Below are 17,168 nucleotides of genomic sequence, written 5' to 3' on the forward strand. Positions count from 1 at the left end.
GTACCGGATAGTCTGCCGAGCGAGTCACGTGGGCGGGGATTCCTTAAAGGGACAGCTCACAATTCAGGTTGTGCAGTAGTCTGTTGCAGAAAGTAGGATCTGCGAGTTATAAGCCTGATAAAGCAGGTTGAAATTCACCAAAAACTGTTACAGATACACGGATTAGACGAAATCAAGACCAAGACAATATATGCTGTGAAAGTAACCTGCAAAATAGCATGGTTATAGAAGGGTATGTAGATGGGTATGTACTCTCTAAGGCCAAACTTTTTTTTTGCAGTATTCAAAGCATGTTTGCATTATTTTGAGTTATTCAAAATAATAATTAAGAATTAAGTAAATATAATAAAACCTCATATCTTTAACACATAGTGACTTACATGTTGTGCAACATGTGCATTAACCATTTGAACATCTGGGGAAATGTATGGTACTGGAAGTTACGGAAGATATGGAAAGGTGGCCCACAGAACTGTTGCTCACTGGATGGGTTTGTTTGTTTGTTTGTTTTTCACTTTTCGCACCAGTATGTATGTATAAACTATAGAGACTGTTGTGTGTGAAAATCCCAAGAGATCAGTAGTTTCTGAAATTCTCGAACCAGCTCATCTGGCTCAAATAACCATGCTACAAAGTCACTGAGATCATTTTCCCTCATTGTGATGTTTGATGTGAACATTGACCTAAAGCTAGTGATTTCACCCTTGATCCTGAAGCTCAGAGGTGTGCATAAAAATGCTTTGAAACACTGTATCAGTGCTTGATTCATTTCTGCACAAAGCTTCATTTGGGCACACAACCATGCAACTGCTTTGGAATTTGAGTCAAAAGAAGCTCAAACCCTGACATGTGCTTTTGAAACATTTTCAAGGAAAGAGTGGTTTGAGTTAGTTAGTGATACTCTGTAGTTATGGAACCAACAATAAAACATAGAGTTCTGAAACTGGGAAAACGCATATCAACAAATAAGGTTGTCTGTGTATAAGAAATTTGTATTAATAATGTGAAAGAGCTTAGATTTGCCTATACCATAAAACAAATCTATATGGATATGTATGATTTCTTTATTAAGTAATACACAGCATTACTTAATGTTACAATGCATTCAATGCTCTTGGACTTGTTAGCTGGAACCCAAAACCCCACTGCAGCATCCACTAGGAGCTGCACTTCATCGTTTTGACAACCAGATGCCACTAATGCACAGTGTTAAAAGGCTTTGAGTAATGAACTTCTTTTTTTTTTTGATACATTTAGGAGGAAAGCTTCATTTTGCCATTGCTACATAAAGCTCTTGACCTGTGTCTGCATGATTTTCTGCACAGTGCTGCTGCCATCTGATTGGCTGATAGTCTAATTGCATACCAGCTTTTCTATTCTTAAAAGTTAAGCTCAATACTAGTTAAACTAGTACACTACACCTGTCTAGAAGGCAAGTCAAGGCAGGATGCCACTATCAGAAAAGGACTTGGCACCTGTGTCACATGCATAGAAACGTCCACATTTCACAGTGGTCATGATAGCGTCATTCTGGCCATTACAATCACTTGCAGTGCTTCCCCTCCCAAAGTGAAATGTCAGCATGTTTTCTAGGGTAAAGTGATAGAAGCGTGTCTCTATTAGCGTCATAGCCACATGAGGCCATGCATATGGGAAATGTACTCCTCAGTTCGTGCCTTTTCCACTTTGTTGGTATCTGTGTTCTGTTCTTCACTGCCGTGTTCATCTATGATATCCCTGGCAATGCGTAAAGCTGCTGCCTGGCCTCCTGCAAGGTTCACAGCATGGGGACCAACCTGGCCATATAATAAAAGCATGTGCATACACACACACACACACACACACACACACACACACAAAAGAAACATTAAAACATGCATATTTTCTGCAGGATCAGCTGACAAGTTTTCAAAGAGGAGAATGTTGCCACGCTATACACAGTACAGGTGCAAAATCCATTACCTGAAGTGCTGCATACTGTCCCATCAGGTAAACAGGACATCCAGGAGCCCACTGGAGTGTCTCTGATATACACGGCCATCCTTCAAGCACCTGCAAACCAACAGGGATCATTTCCTTCAGTAGGACATAGTCAGTATATATTACTATGTATAATAAACTTTGTCAAAAAAGCAGTTTTACAGAATTCCTGATGTAGCAAGATTTCTCTAGATCTCTAGATTTTCCACAATGTTATTAAAAAGCTTTTTCAGGTTAGAATAAAACCTTTAAACTTCTTCTCAAAGAGCTCCAGCCATTCAAAGTAGTTGTTAAAGTCCAACACATCTGCTAAGAGTTTAGCTAATTCATCAGTGTATTAAATGGTAACTATAAGTACTGAGATGCTTCAAGGAAAGGTTTGAAAATGATTAAGCTAACGCACTGACACTAACAGATTGATAGACCAGTCAACATAGTCTTGTATCAACAAGGAGGTCAACACTCAGCGAGTAATACCCTGTCAAGAGATGAAGATCAGGTTATCACAAAGAAAGACTAAGAACGTGGTCCGAAAATGCAATTCGAAAGAGCACAAAACTGAAGGAAATCCAGTCAAATGCTTGCTTATCTGCCAAGTCAATGCGTCGACTGTTAGAAGTCTTTAAATAAGTCATCTTGTAGGACATGTTGCATCTAATAAAACATTTTTTTTAATAGAAAAATCTAATATCACAAACTGTAGTACATTGAAGACCACAACACACAGAGGGAGAACTGAGTCCAAATTTGTTTTGCTCACAAAGGTGCTAGTATGTCAGAAAAGCTGATGCAAAGCACATACATTTCCGTCTGAATGTGAATTACGGAGGTGGATCTGTCATGGCATGAGGGTGCATTTCAACCAACAATGTAGGGGGAAAAAAAAACAAAACAATGGAATGATGAATGCAGAGGAATAGAAAGAAATTTTGCTTAATCATTTGAACCTATTTGAAAACAACTGACTGATAAAAAGACACTGAGAGCATGATTAAGGCCATCTTGTAGTGGAAGACTGATGGTTCTAACTGTAAAAGTTTTATAAACTAGCAGAATATGTCCATATTAAGGTGGCATGTCCATATTAAGTGGGTTTTTTTGAAGCACAATCCAAAACTAGCAGCTATAGGCTTTTAATAGCTGTTAGCTATAATACCCTTGTAGCTCTGGTGCAAACGTAATGAAGCAAACTTCAGACTTCTGAAGTCTAACTGAATACATGGCTAAACTAATGCCTTAAACAAAATTTCCTTGAGTGGCCTATGATCCTGACCATTCCATGTAAGAGTAAAGTTTAGGTCTTTTATCAACAGTTAAAGAGACTGACAAAAGGTTTTACTTTTACTAGCCTAGGCTAAGGTATGATTGACCTGAATTGGGAATTGCTTCTTGATGTCTGAGAGTAAGGGGTCTTGATTAACATCCAGCTTGCAGCCAGTTGCAAGCCAGATCCTGTCACCAGTCCATTTTTCACCATCACATAGGGAGACCTTCCACCTCTGAGTTTCATAGCACCACACTGCCTCAGTCACCTACACACAGACATAAGGGGCTTTTAACAGTTGTATACACAAAAATATACTGCTGATATACTAAAAAAAAAAAATTCTAAAAGCAATGCAGTATTAGTGCCATAACGTGAAAAGTTTTGTGATTTAATACCAAATTTCCCAGACATTTAATGAATCTAAGGCTGTTTCTTCAACCAAGTAAATGACTCAGTAAGCATTATAAATGGCTGAGGATATAGATGAGGATACCTGGCAGTATGCCTTGACAAGGAGCTGCCCTGATTGAATGAAAGGCTGCAGCTGTGCATAAGCCTCTGGAGTCACGGCTCCTCCTTTACGCGCCTGTTTGATCATGGCTAGCCTCCTGTGTAGACTCCTCTCTCCATAGAACTGCCGCAGGTAGGCCAGACCATCCAGCTTGATGCCGTGCTCAATGTGCGAGTAGCGGCCGATCAGACTCTCCACATCCCCAACATCAAACTGTTTGAGCTGCACAGACAGATAATGGTGGAAAATATGTATTATCAGTACTTTTAGGCAGTATTTGAACTACACTCACTAGCCTCTATAATAGGAACACATGCACCCCTGCTTATTAGTGCAATTATGTGCAGTTTCTACTCCTCTCAGGCAAGAACAGGAATCTGAGGCTACATTGGGCACAGGCTCACTGAAACTGGGCAGCTGAAGATTGGAAAAAAAAAAACGCCTGGTATTTTTCATGTCAAATTTACTTATCGTAGATCCAAATTACCTGTGTGTATTACATGTCTCCTGAGGTTGCTTGATTTTTGTCCAGTAGAGTCTAGCTCACTGTCTTTAAGCGAAAGCATTCCCTTTAACCCCCCCAAAAATTGTGCAACATAAAATGAGAAATAAGGAAGTATATTACATTTTTTCTTTGCTGTCAAATGTGTTACGCAATGCGTAAGTCTGCAGCTACGTCTGAGGACTGAATATGTCAATGTCACTATGTATGCATAACTCAATTCTGAATACAGTCTTTGTGTGAATTTTTGTGTGCATACTGTATATGCACATAGAGGATATCTTATTGCCTTTCAGATTTGGGTAAATACCAGTGTCTATGGTGATCCTTTATTACTAATGGACAGGTTAATGTCTATACTTTCCTTACAACCCAACCCTTTTAGACCACGAATGGGTGGAAGACAGCACAAAAAGAACATCACTGTGGTAAAGTCCCAATTCTCCACATTCACTGCTCTTCTCCAGCTCCATCAGTAGATGGTAGTATTGAGAGTGGTGGATATTTTGCATGTTGCTCTGTGCCAAAAGTTCTGAGGTATATGGCTGGTGAATAGGACATGCCATGGAAATTGGTCTGCCTTTTCGTATTAAACGTCTTCCAGGAAAGCTCAGGTCAGATTACCTGTACGTGTTTGCGCAAGACCCAGGTCACTTGACTTGCACCTTGTTGGAGAGCCATGGAGATGATGTGGGCGCTGGTCAGGCCTCCACCAATCACCATTACTCTCTGGTTCCCATGGCATACAGGAGGTGGGCCTGGGATAGTAGTATTGAATCCTTGATCAGTTATTTTGCCTGATCAGTTATTGTCAAAGTGAATGCAATGGCTCTTAAAATAACCCCAAAGGAAATTATGCGGCCAAGTCAATGGGAAAAGGGAATATTGAAACCAGGCTTACCTGTGAAGTGATTGCCTTTAGCTTTATGTTGAGAGAGGAGGTGCATCAGTTCCACCGTGTGCTGCAACCTCTCTTCGGGGTAAATCTCTGTGATTGCTCTCACCCATGGAGGGATATTTGCCATCTGTTCTCTGGTGGGTCCTGTGGCTAGCACCACCCTTTTGGCCTCAAGAGTGTCCCCTGTGTCTAGAATCACTCGAAAGAATTCAACTTTCTTTTGTTTTTCGGAGAGAAATGGAGTAATTCTGTCCACAGTGCCTTTGATGAGGACATGGTCCAGGTTGTAACTGCGCACCTGTTTGAGGCAGTGCTGTACAATGTTTTACTGAATAAACTGAAAGAGGTGCTAGATGCTACCATGCACGGAATTTGTAGCAGTATCCTAATACAAGCATCCATGTGTAAATGATGAATGATGCCATAGGAACTTTCTCCACTTTCAGATGCAATGGTATTTCCCAGCAACGTTTGATTAAACATTTAATCATTATGGTTTTATTTCATGCTTTATGTGCACTTTTATTAGTCATTAGTCATTCAGCAAGTTGGTGTTCCAACATACATCACACGTATCATACTGTCCATTTATGTTACATACAACATAAGTGAGAATGTTTATTTCCTTTTCCCATGCCACACACATCTGTTCAGTAGTACATAAGTACATCCATGGTTATGATCCATGCCAAACTGACCCCAGACCTGCTCCTTGAAGAAGTCCACACTGAGCTGAGTTCCTGGCAGGCTGAAATATAAGTTTTTCTGCAGGCCTCGAGCAGCACTGAGAAGCTTCCTGTTTTGCTTGCCAAGGCGTCCGTCATTAAAGAAGGCATTCTTATCCTGAATGTAGACCCTCTCAGGGAGAGAGTGAAGCTCAGCTACACGATCCTCCGCTAGCACAAACTCTTGCAAGGCTTTCTGGGATTGCACACGATTTTGAATTTGAGACTTTTTTATAGAGCTGTTTATGAATGAAATTTGTAACTTCGTTTCGATTGCATTGAACAAGTCACATGATTCAGTTTGCTATTACCTTATTGAGAGGGTTAGTGTGCACCAGCATGTGTGAGCGAAGGTGAGGGATATTGAGGGCAGTGAACTGGCTCTCCCACAGCGAAGTCCATTCTCCATAAGAATCCACTACCTTGAAGTTCAAAGGAGGACATTTTGGACATTGTGGGTCTTTGTGTAGTTCTGACAGTGTATCTGTGGAAAAGCAATGTTTTGTGAAAACTGACATACTGCTCTCTCATTTGGTGGAGTTATGTATATGATTTTATTAGGAATCTCTTTGGAGTATATAAAGTAATGCTTTATATAGATATAAAAGTGTTTAGGGTCAGGCCAAGATAACGATATAAGCAATAAATACCAACAGATCTCTTCTTGCTCTTGGTCCGTCCAGTCTTGGAATTTGTTTTGCTGAGCTGTACCCCCTGGAGGATTTCCGCATTGGAGGAGTTGACATGCTGCTGGGGGTTCAAGAGCAGGGTAGCCAGAATGAGAGCGTGAGGACCTGCTCCAACTATCAACACATCCAACATCTCAGAAAGACACACAGACAGAGAAATACCTAGAATGTAAGGCGCTTCTATATCAGAAAATAACATCGTCATAACCTTTGTATATAACAACCACTCTATTTTAAGTAAGGAATCAAAGGGAATGGGGCATCCCATACAAGTCCCTGTGAATGAACTGTTACTTCTAGCTGACACTGCTGTCAGAGCTGCTGGTCTAGAAAATACATCAACACCTTCTAACCAATCAGATCTGAGAATTCAACAGCACTGTGGTATTATATAGTATAAAGTGAACCATCAAATTTGAAATTATTTAAGCAGATACTACCTGATGAAGCGTTTTCAAGGTCAGAACAGATGAACAGAGAGAAAGAGAAATAGAGAGACCTGTTGTGTGAAGTCTGCAGACAGTCAGTATGAGACTCCTGTAACTCTAGCTGTTGTTTCTTTAGATATACTGGCCTCTGATTGGCTCCAAGAGTTGAGTGTCAGTATTAAAAATAACTATGCCATAAAACAGAGAGTCAAAATTTGGCTCCACACATGCACACACAATTTGCTTTTAACTCTTAACTAACCAGAAGGACAAGAATATTTAAATTTTGTTTGTATGCAATAAGATGCAAAAAGGTACTATTGTGTATTAGATAATGTTTGCATGTTGTTGCTGTATACAAGTACACTGATCAAGGTAGTCAGTTGTTTATAGAACATTCATTATGAAGTACTAGTATGTCTGAAAAATTACACCTAAATGTATACACAGTTAGCAAGAAGACTAGTCTAGGAGCACAAAAAGGCAATTAATATTAAAATAAATCTGATTCAGTGAATCCATGTATGAATTTTACACCCAATTTTACTCCCCACAGTGTATTGTAGTGTTTTATTCATCTTATACCACAGCTATCTGGCAACCCTAAATTTATTAGCCTGACATATCATACATTTTATCCATTTATAGTTATATTTAATGCTGTAAACATCCGTGAAACAAGTTAGACCCTGTTATCACTTACGTTATATGCTGCAACATGTGACATCTAACCACATGAACATATCTTGGATATAGTCAAATCTGTGTAGTGTTTCTTACAATAAGATTGCAGTAAATCAAATATATGATTATTAAACCTATTTCTAGACATTTTTACTCATTTCAAGCTTGTAATAATTTGAGATCATTTTTTTTTTCTAATTTTAAGCATTTATTTCTAGAAAGGAACAAAATTACCTGCAAATAGAATAAGAAAGCTTGAAATGTGTAAAAAGCATCTAAAACAGGCTGAATAATATTATATTGATTTGAATAATATTATAATAATATTATAGTGATTTAGAATAATCTCGTTATTAGAAATATTAGATAAATTCGCTCATACTACATAACATAAGTTATGTTTACTTTTTCTCTCACTCTTAAAGTAAATAAATCAAAAAAATTGTCATTTTACCAAGAAATCTTGACCTCTGTCAGAAGTCTGAAGACTTTCCCATGTTGGAGAACTTGGAGACTCCTTCCAAAAAAAAATGATAAATAAATGCCTCTTCACAGAAAGCTTAAATAAAGTACACACAGTTTTTAACCAGTTGATGTGGAGGCCTGAAGTGGATTATTATCTTATAACAGAACAGCACAATGATTTTTTACAACAATTACACTTTTACATTCATTAATGAATGCAGTATTACCCATGTAATGTATTGGAATGTCCACAAGACAAGTTACTTCCTGGTATGGCTTATGTTATAAAGACATGTTCCCTCACCAGCATCTCCTGTATTCTGTCTCTTGAAGTCAATTAGACAAAAAAAACTCACCTCATCCTTTTTACAGAGAAACTGGAACGCATAAATTCCTCTGTCCTGAAGACATTCCCATCCTGGGAAAACTGACAAAGCACTATGACTGTTACAAAGCGACTCACACCGGAGACTCCTTCCATAAATGTTACATAAATGTCTCCTAAAAAAAAAACTTCACCAGATCAGTGACAATGTGCTATCCTTTGTTAAACAACACTTTAAAAATAATCTGTTTATCATTAGTCAAAGATTATGTGGAGCATCTGCTATACAAGTCCCTGTGTATGAGCTGTTACTATGGAAACAATAATGTATTAGAATGAGCCTATTGTCTTTACAACGAGCAAAACTGGAAAAAACTGAACTTTCTCATACGTTTGAGAACAGGGGATGTTTGCCTATCTGTTTTTGTTGTTGTTGTTGTTGTTGTTGTTTGTGAAAGTCTCATATTACTGATTTGCCAGAACCAATATAGGATGTTCATTTGCTCTAATGCGCAGGTGAAACCGGTAGGTATGAGCTTCAGACAAAGATAGTCTGTGTTTCCTCTGAGTGGTGTCATGGACATGCAAATAGGTTAGGCAAACACTGCCCTCAAGCCACACTGAAGCCTTTGTGATCCTGCATCTTCTTTGAGCAGTTATCAGAAAAACCAAACCAACAGGCACATTGAATTCGGTGGTGAGAAGGCAGACGGATCATTCTTCTCAAGGTAGCACTATATATATATATTACTATATATATTCTTACTGCAAGATTATATCGACAGTTGTTATGTGCGATAGGGGGGGCGATTACAACTATTACCACTTCATGCACTTGTTTCGATGTGGACAATTTTCAGCGCTGCAAACAAACGATGGCAACTGATTATATAAATATAGTCCAGTTTGTCAAATTTTTCTGGATTATAATATTATTATAAGCTAATTATATGATTACTACGAGTATTATTATTCATTTCACGCTTAAAATGGTCTCATTTTATTTGAAGAGTTTTAACATTTTCTATAAATACTTGAACTTGAATTAAGTTTAAAAATAATGTCTATGAATAAGCTTAATGATCTTACGCAGAAAATGAAATATTAGATAAATTGCGTATCTTCAGGATATTTTCACTTGCTAATACGTACTTGCATACTTGTATGTTGCAGTGGATCCTAAAACTGAAGTTTTGTAGGGGTTTCAGAATTATTTAATTGCTTAATGTTGTTAAGCCATGATTCTTGTTATGGTGATGAAACTTAGATAGAAGGAAAAATTGATTATCTGATTTTCTTAAAATTAGATTATATGAGTGTTTTTTTTAATGGGGAGGGGGGTTTGTGCTTTAAGTGTTCCATGGAGCAGACATATATCTAAAGCTATGTGTTTGTGTGTGTGTGTGTGTGTGTGTGTGTGTGTTCACTGGTAAATGTGTAGTGTCTGTACCAAAGTGGCCCAGATGAGCGAAGCCAGTATCATTAAGGAAGGCATCCTGCTGAAGATGTCCCAGCAGAAAAAGAAAATATCTCCTAGGAACTATAAAGAGCGGCTCTTCGTTCTGACCAGCCAGGCTCTGATTTACTATGAACAGGAAAAGGGGGTAGGCCTTTCACATTCCAGGTTTACATGCCAGATACTAATTTACATTTAGCCTTTACTGATTACTGACATCCTATATTGTCTATAGACATTGTGTGCAGAGATTTAAACATTTGCATGGTAACTGAGAGCTTAAAATGTTAGAAATCATTTACTATTACTTTGTTAACATTACTAATGGTTTACTAATGAAGAATTGCTTCAATCGTGAAGTAAAGCATCACCTTTACTAGTGTTGTTCTGTATGTATTATATGTTCTGCAGAAGAAAAAGAAAAAAAAAGGGTCAATTCTGACAGAAAAAATCTGCTGTGTGGAGAAAGTTGAGCCAGAGAAGAATGCGCCTGTGGAAAGAAAGTTCCCTTTTCAGGTTCCATTCAACACACACACACACACACAGATCATATAGGCCCAGGAATTAAATGCGGTCCTTTAAAGACTATTCTGACTATAGTTCTAAAAAGTGACCGCAAGTGACTTCCAATAATCGTAACGCCTTTTGCACAATGCTAATCTGATGTTCAGAATTTTCACTTCCTTTTCACCATGTTAGGAGACATACTATGTTTGTCAGCCTGGGAAACCCCATCGGATATTGCTGAGGCAGACATCCAAAAAGACAAAAAAAAAAAAAAAATCCTTTTTTCAAAACTGGGAGTTTCTGGCTGTAACATACTTTGACACGTCAACTTTAAGGAACCATAAATATACAGTATTTCACCAAAACAACACGGAAACATGTTTATTACATTTTAATCTTGTCTAGGCTATATGAAGATGTCTTGAAACTATAATGCTGATTGAAGGTAGCAATAATTGATCCTTTCCCATTAGATTGCATATGATGAATACATCCTGTACGTGTTCGCAAAGGATGACACAAATAGGATGGACTGGTTAGAGGCTGTGATGCAAGGCAAGATATTTATGCAGTTATTTACAAGTTATGCTCTCATTCTGCAAGTGTGATAAAGAACACACTCAGATCTATATATACATATATATATATATAGAGAGAGAGAGATCTGAGTGTGTTCTTTATCACACTTGCATATATATATATATATATATATATATATATATATATATATATATACATATACATATGCATATGTTTATTCACAGTAATAAAGGGTAATGACAGTCTCTCTGCAAAGTACCACAAAGGATTATGGGTAGATGGAATATTCCTGTGCTGCAGCCAGACCGTAAAGAATGCTCCAGGCTGCAGTGACTGGCACAAAGGTGTGTTTTTCGCCATTAGGTGTGTCGCTTTTGTATTAACTGATAGCATGCAGTTCTGTGAATAAGATTCAGTGACCTCAGCTGTCAGATGTTTCTTTGACATGAATGACAAAAATGGTTTAAAAAAAAAAAAAGATCTGACTGTATTTTGTTGTAGTTTGCGATAAAGGTAATCACCTGAAAAAAAAAAAAAAAAAAAAACAACGTAGTTGATGTTGAATTTTTTTTGCAGAATCAATGACGCTCAGAGCAGCTTGTCGAACTATTGCATTACCTCCTGTGCCTTCTGCAAAGGTGAGCAGCAAATTTATGATGTTTCATGATGATGATGATGATGATGATGATGATGATGATGATGATGGCGGTGGCAGGTATAATGGGTTTGGATCAGCGTAACAGTGCATCTTTACAGCTCCGAGACAGAGTCCAACTCCCTCCCATCCCAGAAGATGAAGGCAGTGCTTGTGTGGAGGTTGTGGCTCTGTATGACTACACTGCCAGGAAGCCTGGAGAGCTAAATCTAGTGAAGGGGAGCAGATATGTCTCTCTGGAAAAGATGTCGGGCGACTGGTGGAAAATCAGAGACACAGCTGGGTAAAAGATTACCATTCTCTCATATGGTACCAATAAAGAATACTGGATAATAATAAGATTAGCATATTTCAGGTGTAATAATACTGCGAAACCAATCATTATTCACTCAGCAGGGAAAAAAAATATAGTATAAAAATTATAAATGTAGTATATCTGCTACATTTATATTTTGTGAGTCACCCTGGCAATCTGTAATAGTTCATTCAAAGTAATTCAGTCAGAAATGTCGGTTTGAACTGGTGGGATTTTTTTTCAGAAGCCCACAATCATACACCAGACATCATACATCCATGGTACATCATAATGTCATCTCAGCCCATTTTGCATCATTTTCATTTGGGGCAGTTGTGGCCTAATGGTTAGAGAGTTGGAGTTGTAACCTAAAGGTTGTGGGTTCGAGTCTCAGGCCCGGCAGGGATTGTAGGTGGGGGGGAAGTGAATGGCACCGATCCCCCTTTTGCTCCCTGGGTGCCGCAAAAAAAAAAAAAAAAAAAAAAAAGGCTGCCCACTGCTCTGGGTGTGTGTTCACTACTGTGTGTGTGTGTGTGTGTACTTGGATGGGTTAAATGCAGAGCCCAAATTCTGAGTATGGGTCACCATACTTGGCCACACATCACTTCCCTTTTTTTCGCTTTTCTCCATCCATTTCTCTTCAAAGCCCACTGTAGCACTAGTACGTGCTCTGGTTGGCGTGAAATTAATACGGTAACATTTACATTTAGCAGATGCTATTATCTATTAACATTTAAAACCAGTGTTCTGTAAGATTATTTTCTGGTGTTTTAGTCTGAGAATGATGGAGAATGATGCAAAAACTAGGCAAATAGAACATCACAAATAGTGTATAGAACATGAACGTTATAAAGATGACCTGAATGACACATTTTTCCCAAACCTTAGTGCAGGTTTGATGTCGTCAGCTGCGTGCTCTGTAATGAACTTTTAATATGTAAAATATGTGTTAATGGTTTTGAGTAAAAGTAGTACATGTTTTTCCATTTAACCTTTTTTTTTTTTTTTTTAATCATTTGGTCTGTCTAGTTCTGAAGGACTTGTCCCTTGTAATTACTTAGAGGAAGTGGAAACTGACAACAGGTAAACCATTACTTTTCCCATTTTCATAATCAATTGCCTTCCAGAAATTCTGTGTAATGCTGCGACTGCAAGAAATCCCTTCTAATAAGTTAATCATTTCCTACTGTGATTCTTTTTCCTTTCATTGCCTTTGCCAATGAAAATATGTCCAAAATGTCCAAACATTCCATTAAAATGGATTTTCAGTCAGTTTTGACAAAAGGGTGAACCCTTTTTTCTTCAGAATTGTGTCCTAATACAAGGTACTTTATTCTATGAAATATCATACATGCCTGAAATATTACAGTGAGAAGGAAGAAGTGTCCCGGAGGTCGAAAAAGGAGAGACCCAGCAAATTAAAATCACAGTGAGTCTTTTTGTTTTTACTGGAGAAAGCACATGCTTCTCCATGTCTCTTCATGTCTCTTGTCCACCAGAGGGTGACATTAAGGCATTGCATTTTGTTGTGCTTTATTTTATTAAAACATACAGTAAGTACAGTATAATCTCATCTGACATGAGACAGTACAATACATGGACAAAACAGAGTTTCAGTGGGACATGATCTTTTTGTCAAACCCAGTCCAGAAAGCATTACAGACTTTAAAAAAAAAAAAGAAAGAAAAACACTGGTTGTGCCTGTGTCTTTATTCTTTTCATGTCCAGCTCGAGACGCTCTGTTGATGACCACATAGAGGACTATCCGTGAGTTTCATTAACTCTTTTATTCACTGGTCTTCATTCAAATAATGTGAAATAAAAGAAAAATCATTATACTTCTAGTACAAATATTTCTACAATTGTTACTACTACTACTAGTACTACACTCTTTCATGGGGAAAAAGCATTAGGTTAATGTGCTTTCAGCTAATTTGTCTTAACTTGGTTTATTGAATCGAACTCATCCAGCTGGTATGTGGGCAATATGTCTCGAGTGAAGACTGAGCAGCTACTTCGCAAGAAGGTGGGTGACGTTGTTCACGTTTACTTACTTTTATCAGTTGACTCTTATGTACACTCACCAGCCACTTTAATAGGAATACCTCTACCCCTGCTCATGCATGCAATCAGCCAATCATGTGGCAGCAGTACAATGCATAAAATCATGCAGATACAGGTCAGGTAATATTCACAGCAAACATCAGAATGTGACTTTGACATGACATGGCATGCTTGTTGGTGCCAGACACGCTGGTTTGAGTATTTTAGAAACCTGGGATTTTCACACACAATAGCCTCTGTGGGCGGAAATGTGTTTCCGAGAACAGATTCGAGGTGACAGGAAGGCTATGGTAGCTCTACCACTCTTTACAACCATGGTGAGCAGAAAACCATCTCAGAATGCACAACACACAACAGTACAACAGCAGAAGACCACATCAGGTACCACTCCCTTCAGCTACAATGGACACACATTCACTGAAAATGGAGAGATGCAGATTGGAAATACATCACCTAGTCTGGCACCAGAAACCATTCCATGGTAAATGTCACTGTGATTACATTTTTCCCGCCATTCTGATGTTTGAAGTCAACTGAAACACATGTCCTGTATCTGCATCATTTAAAGCCTTGCTGATTGGATAACTGCATAACTGAGTAATGGTACATGTGTTCCTATTAAAGTGGCCACTGACTTCTTGTTATTTTCACAGCTTATTTCCATCTCATGTACTTTACTACTATAATAAAGGTCTCACCTTTTTTTTTTTTTTTTTAACAGGGTAAAGAAGGATCATTTGTGGTCAGAGATTCCAGTCAAAAAGGAGTGTACACAGTGTCGCTCTTTAGCCGAGCACTAGAGTGAGTACAGAGGAAACATTTCCTTCTTCTTTACTAGGGTCTAAAAATCCCCACATATACACATGACCACATCCACCTTCCATGCAGCTCGAAGTCACACATGCGACTTGACTTGTGAGAGGTCTAACGTAAACTGTGTGTTGTGTTTCCAGCGAAGCGAATGGGACTGTAAGGCATTATCTCATTAATGTCAATGCAGAAGGGCTGTATTACTTGGCAGAGAACCACCTGTTTGAGTCCATCCCGCAAATGATAGAGTACCATCAACACAATGGGGCAGGTGTGGAACCTTTCTTGACCTATTTACACAGACACACACATCAGAACTCATGTACATATTTAGAGTACTGTGCAAAAGTCTTGGCACCCTATATATTTTTTTTTAGTATAAACTTTGTTATAGATTTTTATTTTATGACTTCTACATTATTGATTCAGTACAAAAACATTTTAGATTTCCAAACATTAGTTTTCCAGCACAAAATTAAATGTTACAGTGTTGCTGTATGTCCGTAAAGAAGCAAAAATGCTTGTATGTCAGTAAAGAAAGCAGCATATTACATAAGAGACCATTTCTCAGACAAAAATCATAATGAAGGCTGCTGGGTTTTGCTTCAAAAATAAGAAGCAAGTGTGACAGTCAAAGTCTCCAGAAGAACTGTGGCTTCTTCTGCAAGATGCTCAGTAACACTTACAGCTCATTTCCTTATAAAACCGCACACAATGTACCTGAGACTATTTTTTTTTTTAAAGCGAAGGATCTTTAACGTAGAAACATTTCATTTCATTATTTTTGAAGGCATCTTTTCTCTACAGCATTTCTTTGCATGTACCTAAGACTTTTGTCCAGTACTGTATAAATGACCTTACACACACCCACACACCCATGCACATCTTAGTCATCACTACTCCTCCACTACTTGTTCACTACTGCTCCATCGCTTATTATAGTACATGAGTAAAATTCAATGGAATTGTGGGAGGTCGTTTGTGTTTTGACTGGAAACTGTTGTGTAGCCGATATTTCATCCATCACTTGTTCACACAGAAAAGTCAGCCTTTCAAATTTGTTTTGTGGTTTGTGTACGTGAGTGTATTTTTTTATTTGATTGTGCAGGCATGCATGTGGGTGTCAGAAAATCCTGTTTGCTTTTTTTAGGCCTGCTGACAAGACTGCGGCTTCCTGCTACAGAAACCGATCTCATAACTCAATCTGCACAGGGTGAGACAAACAATAAACATAGCTTGAAACACACGGCACTTTTGAAATAAATTTGAAATCAAATAGGACAAATCAATCTTCTAACAAGAAAGCCAGATTGCAGACAAACGTCGACACAGGGTGCACAATTTACGCCCCTACGATGTAACATGAAGCTCGCATGCCAATTGAAAAACAGTGCACCTGTGACTCTATATGGATACCCTAAAGATTTACACTTCCGAAAAAACAGTATATATCCAATCTCCTCTCTCCAGTGGATAACCTCACCTGCATACTGTAGGTTTGAACTGCTGCTGTAATCATAAAGACTGTCATCTCAGGACTCTTATTCCCTTATTATCTGTAGTAGAGTAATGATTCAGAATCCTTCTATCCACTGTCACACAGAAGAGGACGCGTTCTCTTATGAGTCTGGTTCCTACCGCATGCCCTTGTCCCCTTCGTCTTAGATTTAAATCTACATCCACTTTTCTGTAAAGCTGCTTTGTGACAATACCTGTGACAATCTGTTGCTATAGAAGTAACAATGAACTGAATTGAAAGAAGTTGGCACACAATCATTTTTTTCAATTGTCTGATAATTGACAAAAAAAAAAAAGGCAGAATATTAATAAAATGCAAAAACAATGTTGTCTTGCCAATTAGCGAAATGTTATATTGTTAAGACATACAGTAATTTGTGCATATTGTTCCAACCTTGGTTAGATGTGTGTGTGTGTGCTATCTGGGATGTGGGTTTTGCAGTATAAGTTCAGCATGAGTTTAATTTGTGTGTGTTTGTGTGTGTTATGATTGCATTTAGGTGCATGGGAGCTGAGTCGAAAAGACGTACGTCTGGTGAAAGAGCTAGGCAGCGGCCAGTTCGGAGTGGTCCAGCTCGGTGTGTGGAAGGGCAAACACCAGGTGGCCATTAAGATGGTGAAAGAGGGCTGCATGTCCTCAGATGAATTTATAGAGGAAGCCCAGGTCATGATGTAGGTTTCTGTCAATGCTCGTTCTACCTCTTCCCCTTCCCTTTTCAATGCTGGCTCATTGTAATACTGGTAAAATCCAAGGCGGCACGTTAGCATGTGTGATATGTGGTTAGCAACTGTGTAAAGCAGTTCCTGTTCTCAGCAAATATTCAATAATGTACTCGTAGATATATCAAA

At 38.3% G+C, this 17,168-nt stretch overlaps 2 protein-coding genes across 5 annotated transcripts in view; one reads left to right on the forward strand and one right to left on the reverse strand.

Moving 5' to 3' along the window:
• Positions 1-17,168, forward strand: part of LOC113547429 (cytoplasmic tyrosine-protein kinase BMX) — a 24,643-nt gene continuing 7,475 nt past the window's right edge. For 2 of the 3 annotated variants that reach the window (XM_034299633.2, XM_053229496.1), the window contains exons 1-15: positions 1-232; positions 9,916-10,078; positions 10,342-10,446; positions 10,911-10,992; positions 11,202-11,321; positions 11,554-11,615; positions 11,734-11,915; positions 12,957-13,010; positions 13,297-13,356; positions 13,656-13,694; positions 13,899-13,953; positions 14,713-14,792; positions 14,945-15,072; positions 15,952-16,014; positions 16,820-16,991. In XM_034299633.2, coding sequence (XP_034155524.2) covers positions 219-232; positions 9,916-10,078; positions 10,342-10,446; positions 10,911-10,992; positions 11,202-11,321; positions 11,554-11,615; positions 11,734-11,915; positions 12,957-13,010; positions 13,297-13,356; positions 13,656-13,694; positions 13,899-13,953; positions 14,713-14,792; positions 14,945-15,072; positions 15,952-16,014; positions 16,820-16,991 — 1,379 coding nt within the window. In that variant the 5' untranslated portion in view covers positions 1-218. Of the gene's footprint in view, positions 233-9,054; positions 9,203-9,915; positions 10,079-10,341; positions 10,447-10,910; positions 10,993-11,201; positions 11,322-11,553; positions 11,616-11,733; positions 11,916-12,956; positions 13,011-13,296; positions 13,357-13,655; positions 13,695-13,898; positions 13,954-14,712; positions 14,793-14,944; positions 15,073-15,951; positions 16,015-16,819; positions 16,992-17,168 lie in introns of those variants that run through there. The other variant, XM_034299634.2, reaches the window with a different exon arrangement.
• On the reverse strand, positions 273-7,117 carry zgc:113276 (uncharacterized protein LOC553748 homolog). 2 transcript variants are annotated; one of them, XM_053229497.1, is made up of 10 exons: positions 7,072-7,109; positions 6,534-6,705; positions 6,195-6,367; positions 5,864-6,079; positions 5,162-5,456; positions 4,885-5,018; positions 3,741-3,980; positions 3,351-3,512; positions 1,963-2,052; positions 273-1,796 (listed from the first exon to the last, which is right to left on the reverse strand). In XM_053229497.1, the coding sequence occupies exons 2-10, from the start codon at positions 6,703-6,705 to the stop codon at positions 1,626-1,628; spliced, it is 1,653 nt and encodes a 550-aa protein (XP_053085472.1). In that variant the 5' UTR covers positions 7,072-7,109; the 3' UTR covers positions 273-1,625. The 2 variants fall into 2 exon arrangements, with proteins under 2 accessions (XP_053085472.1, XP_026803584.3); XM_026947783.3 differs by having other exon boundaries at positions 827-1,796; positions 7,013-7,117.

Source organism: Pangasianodon hypophthalmus, chromosome 25, assembly GCF_027358585.1.
Source record: "Pangasianodon hypophthalmus isolate fPanHyp1 chromosome 25, fPanHyp1.pri, whole genome shotgun sequence".
NCBI lineage: Eukaryota > Metazoa > Chordata > Actinopteri > Siluriformes > Pangasiidae > Pangasianodon > Pangasianodon hypophthalmus.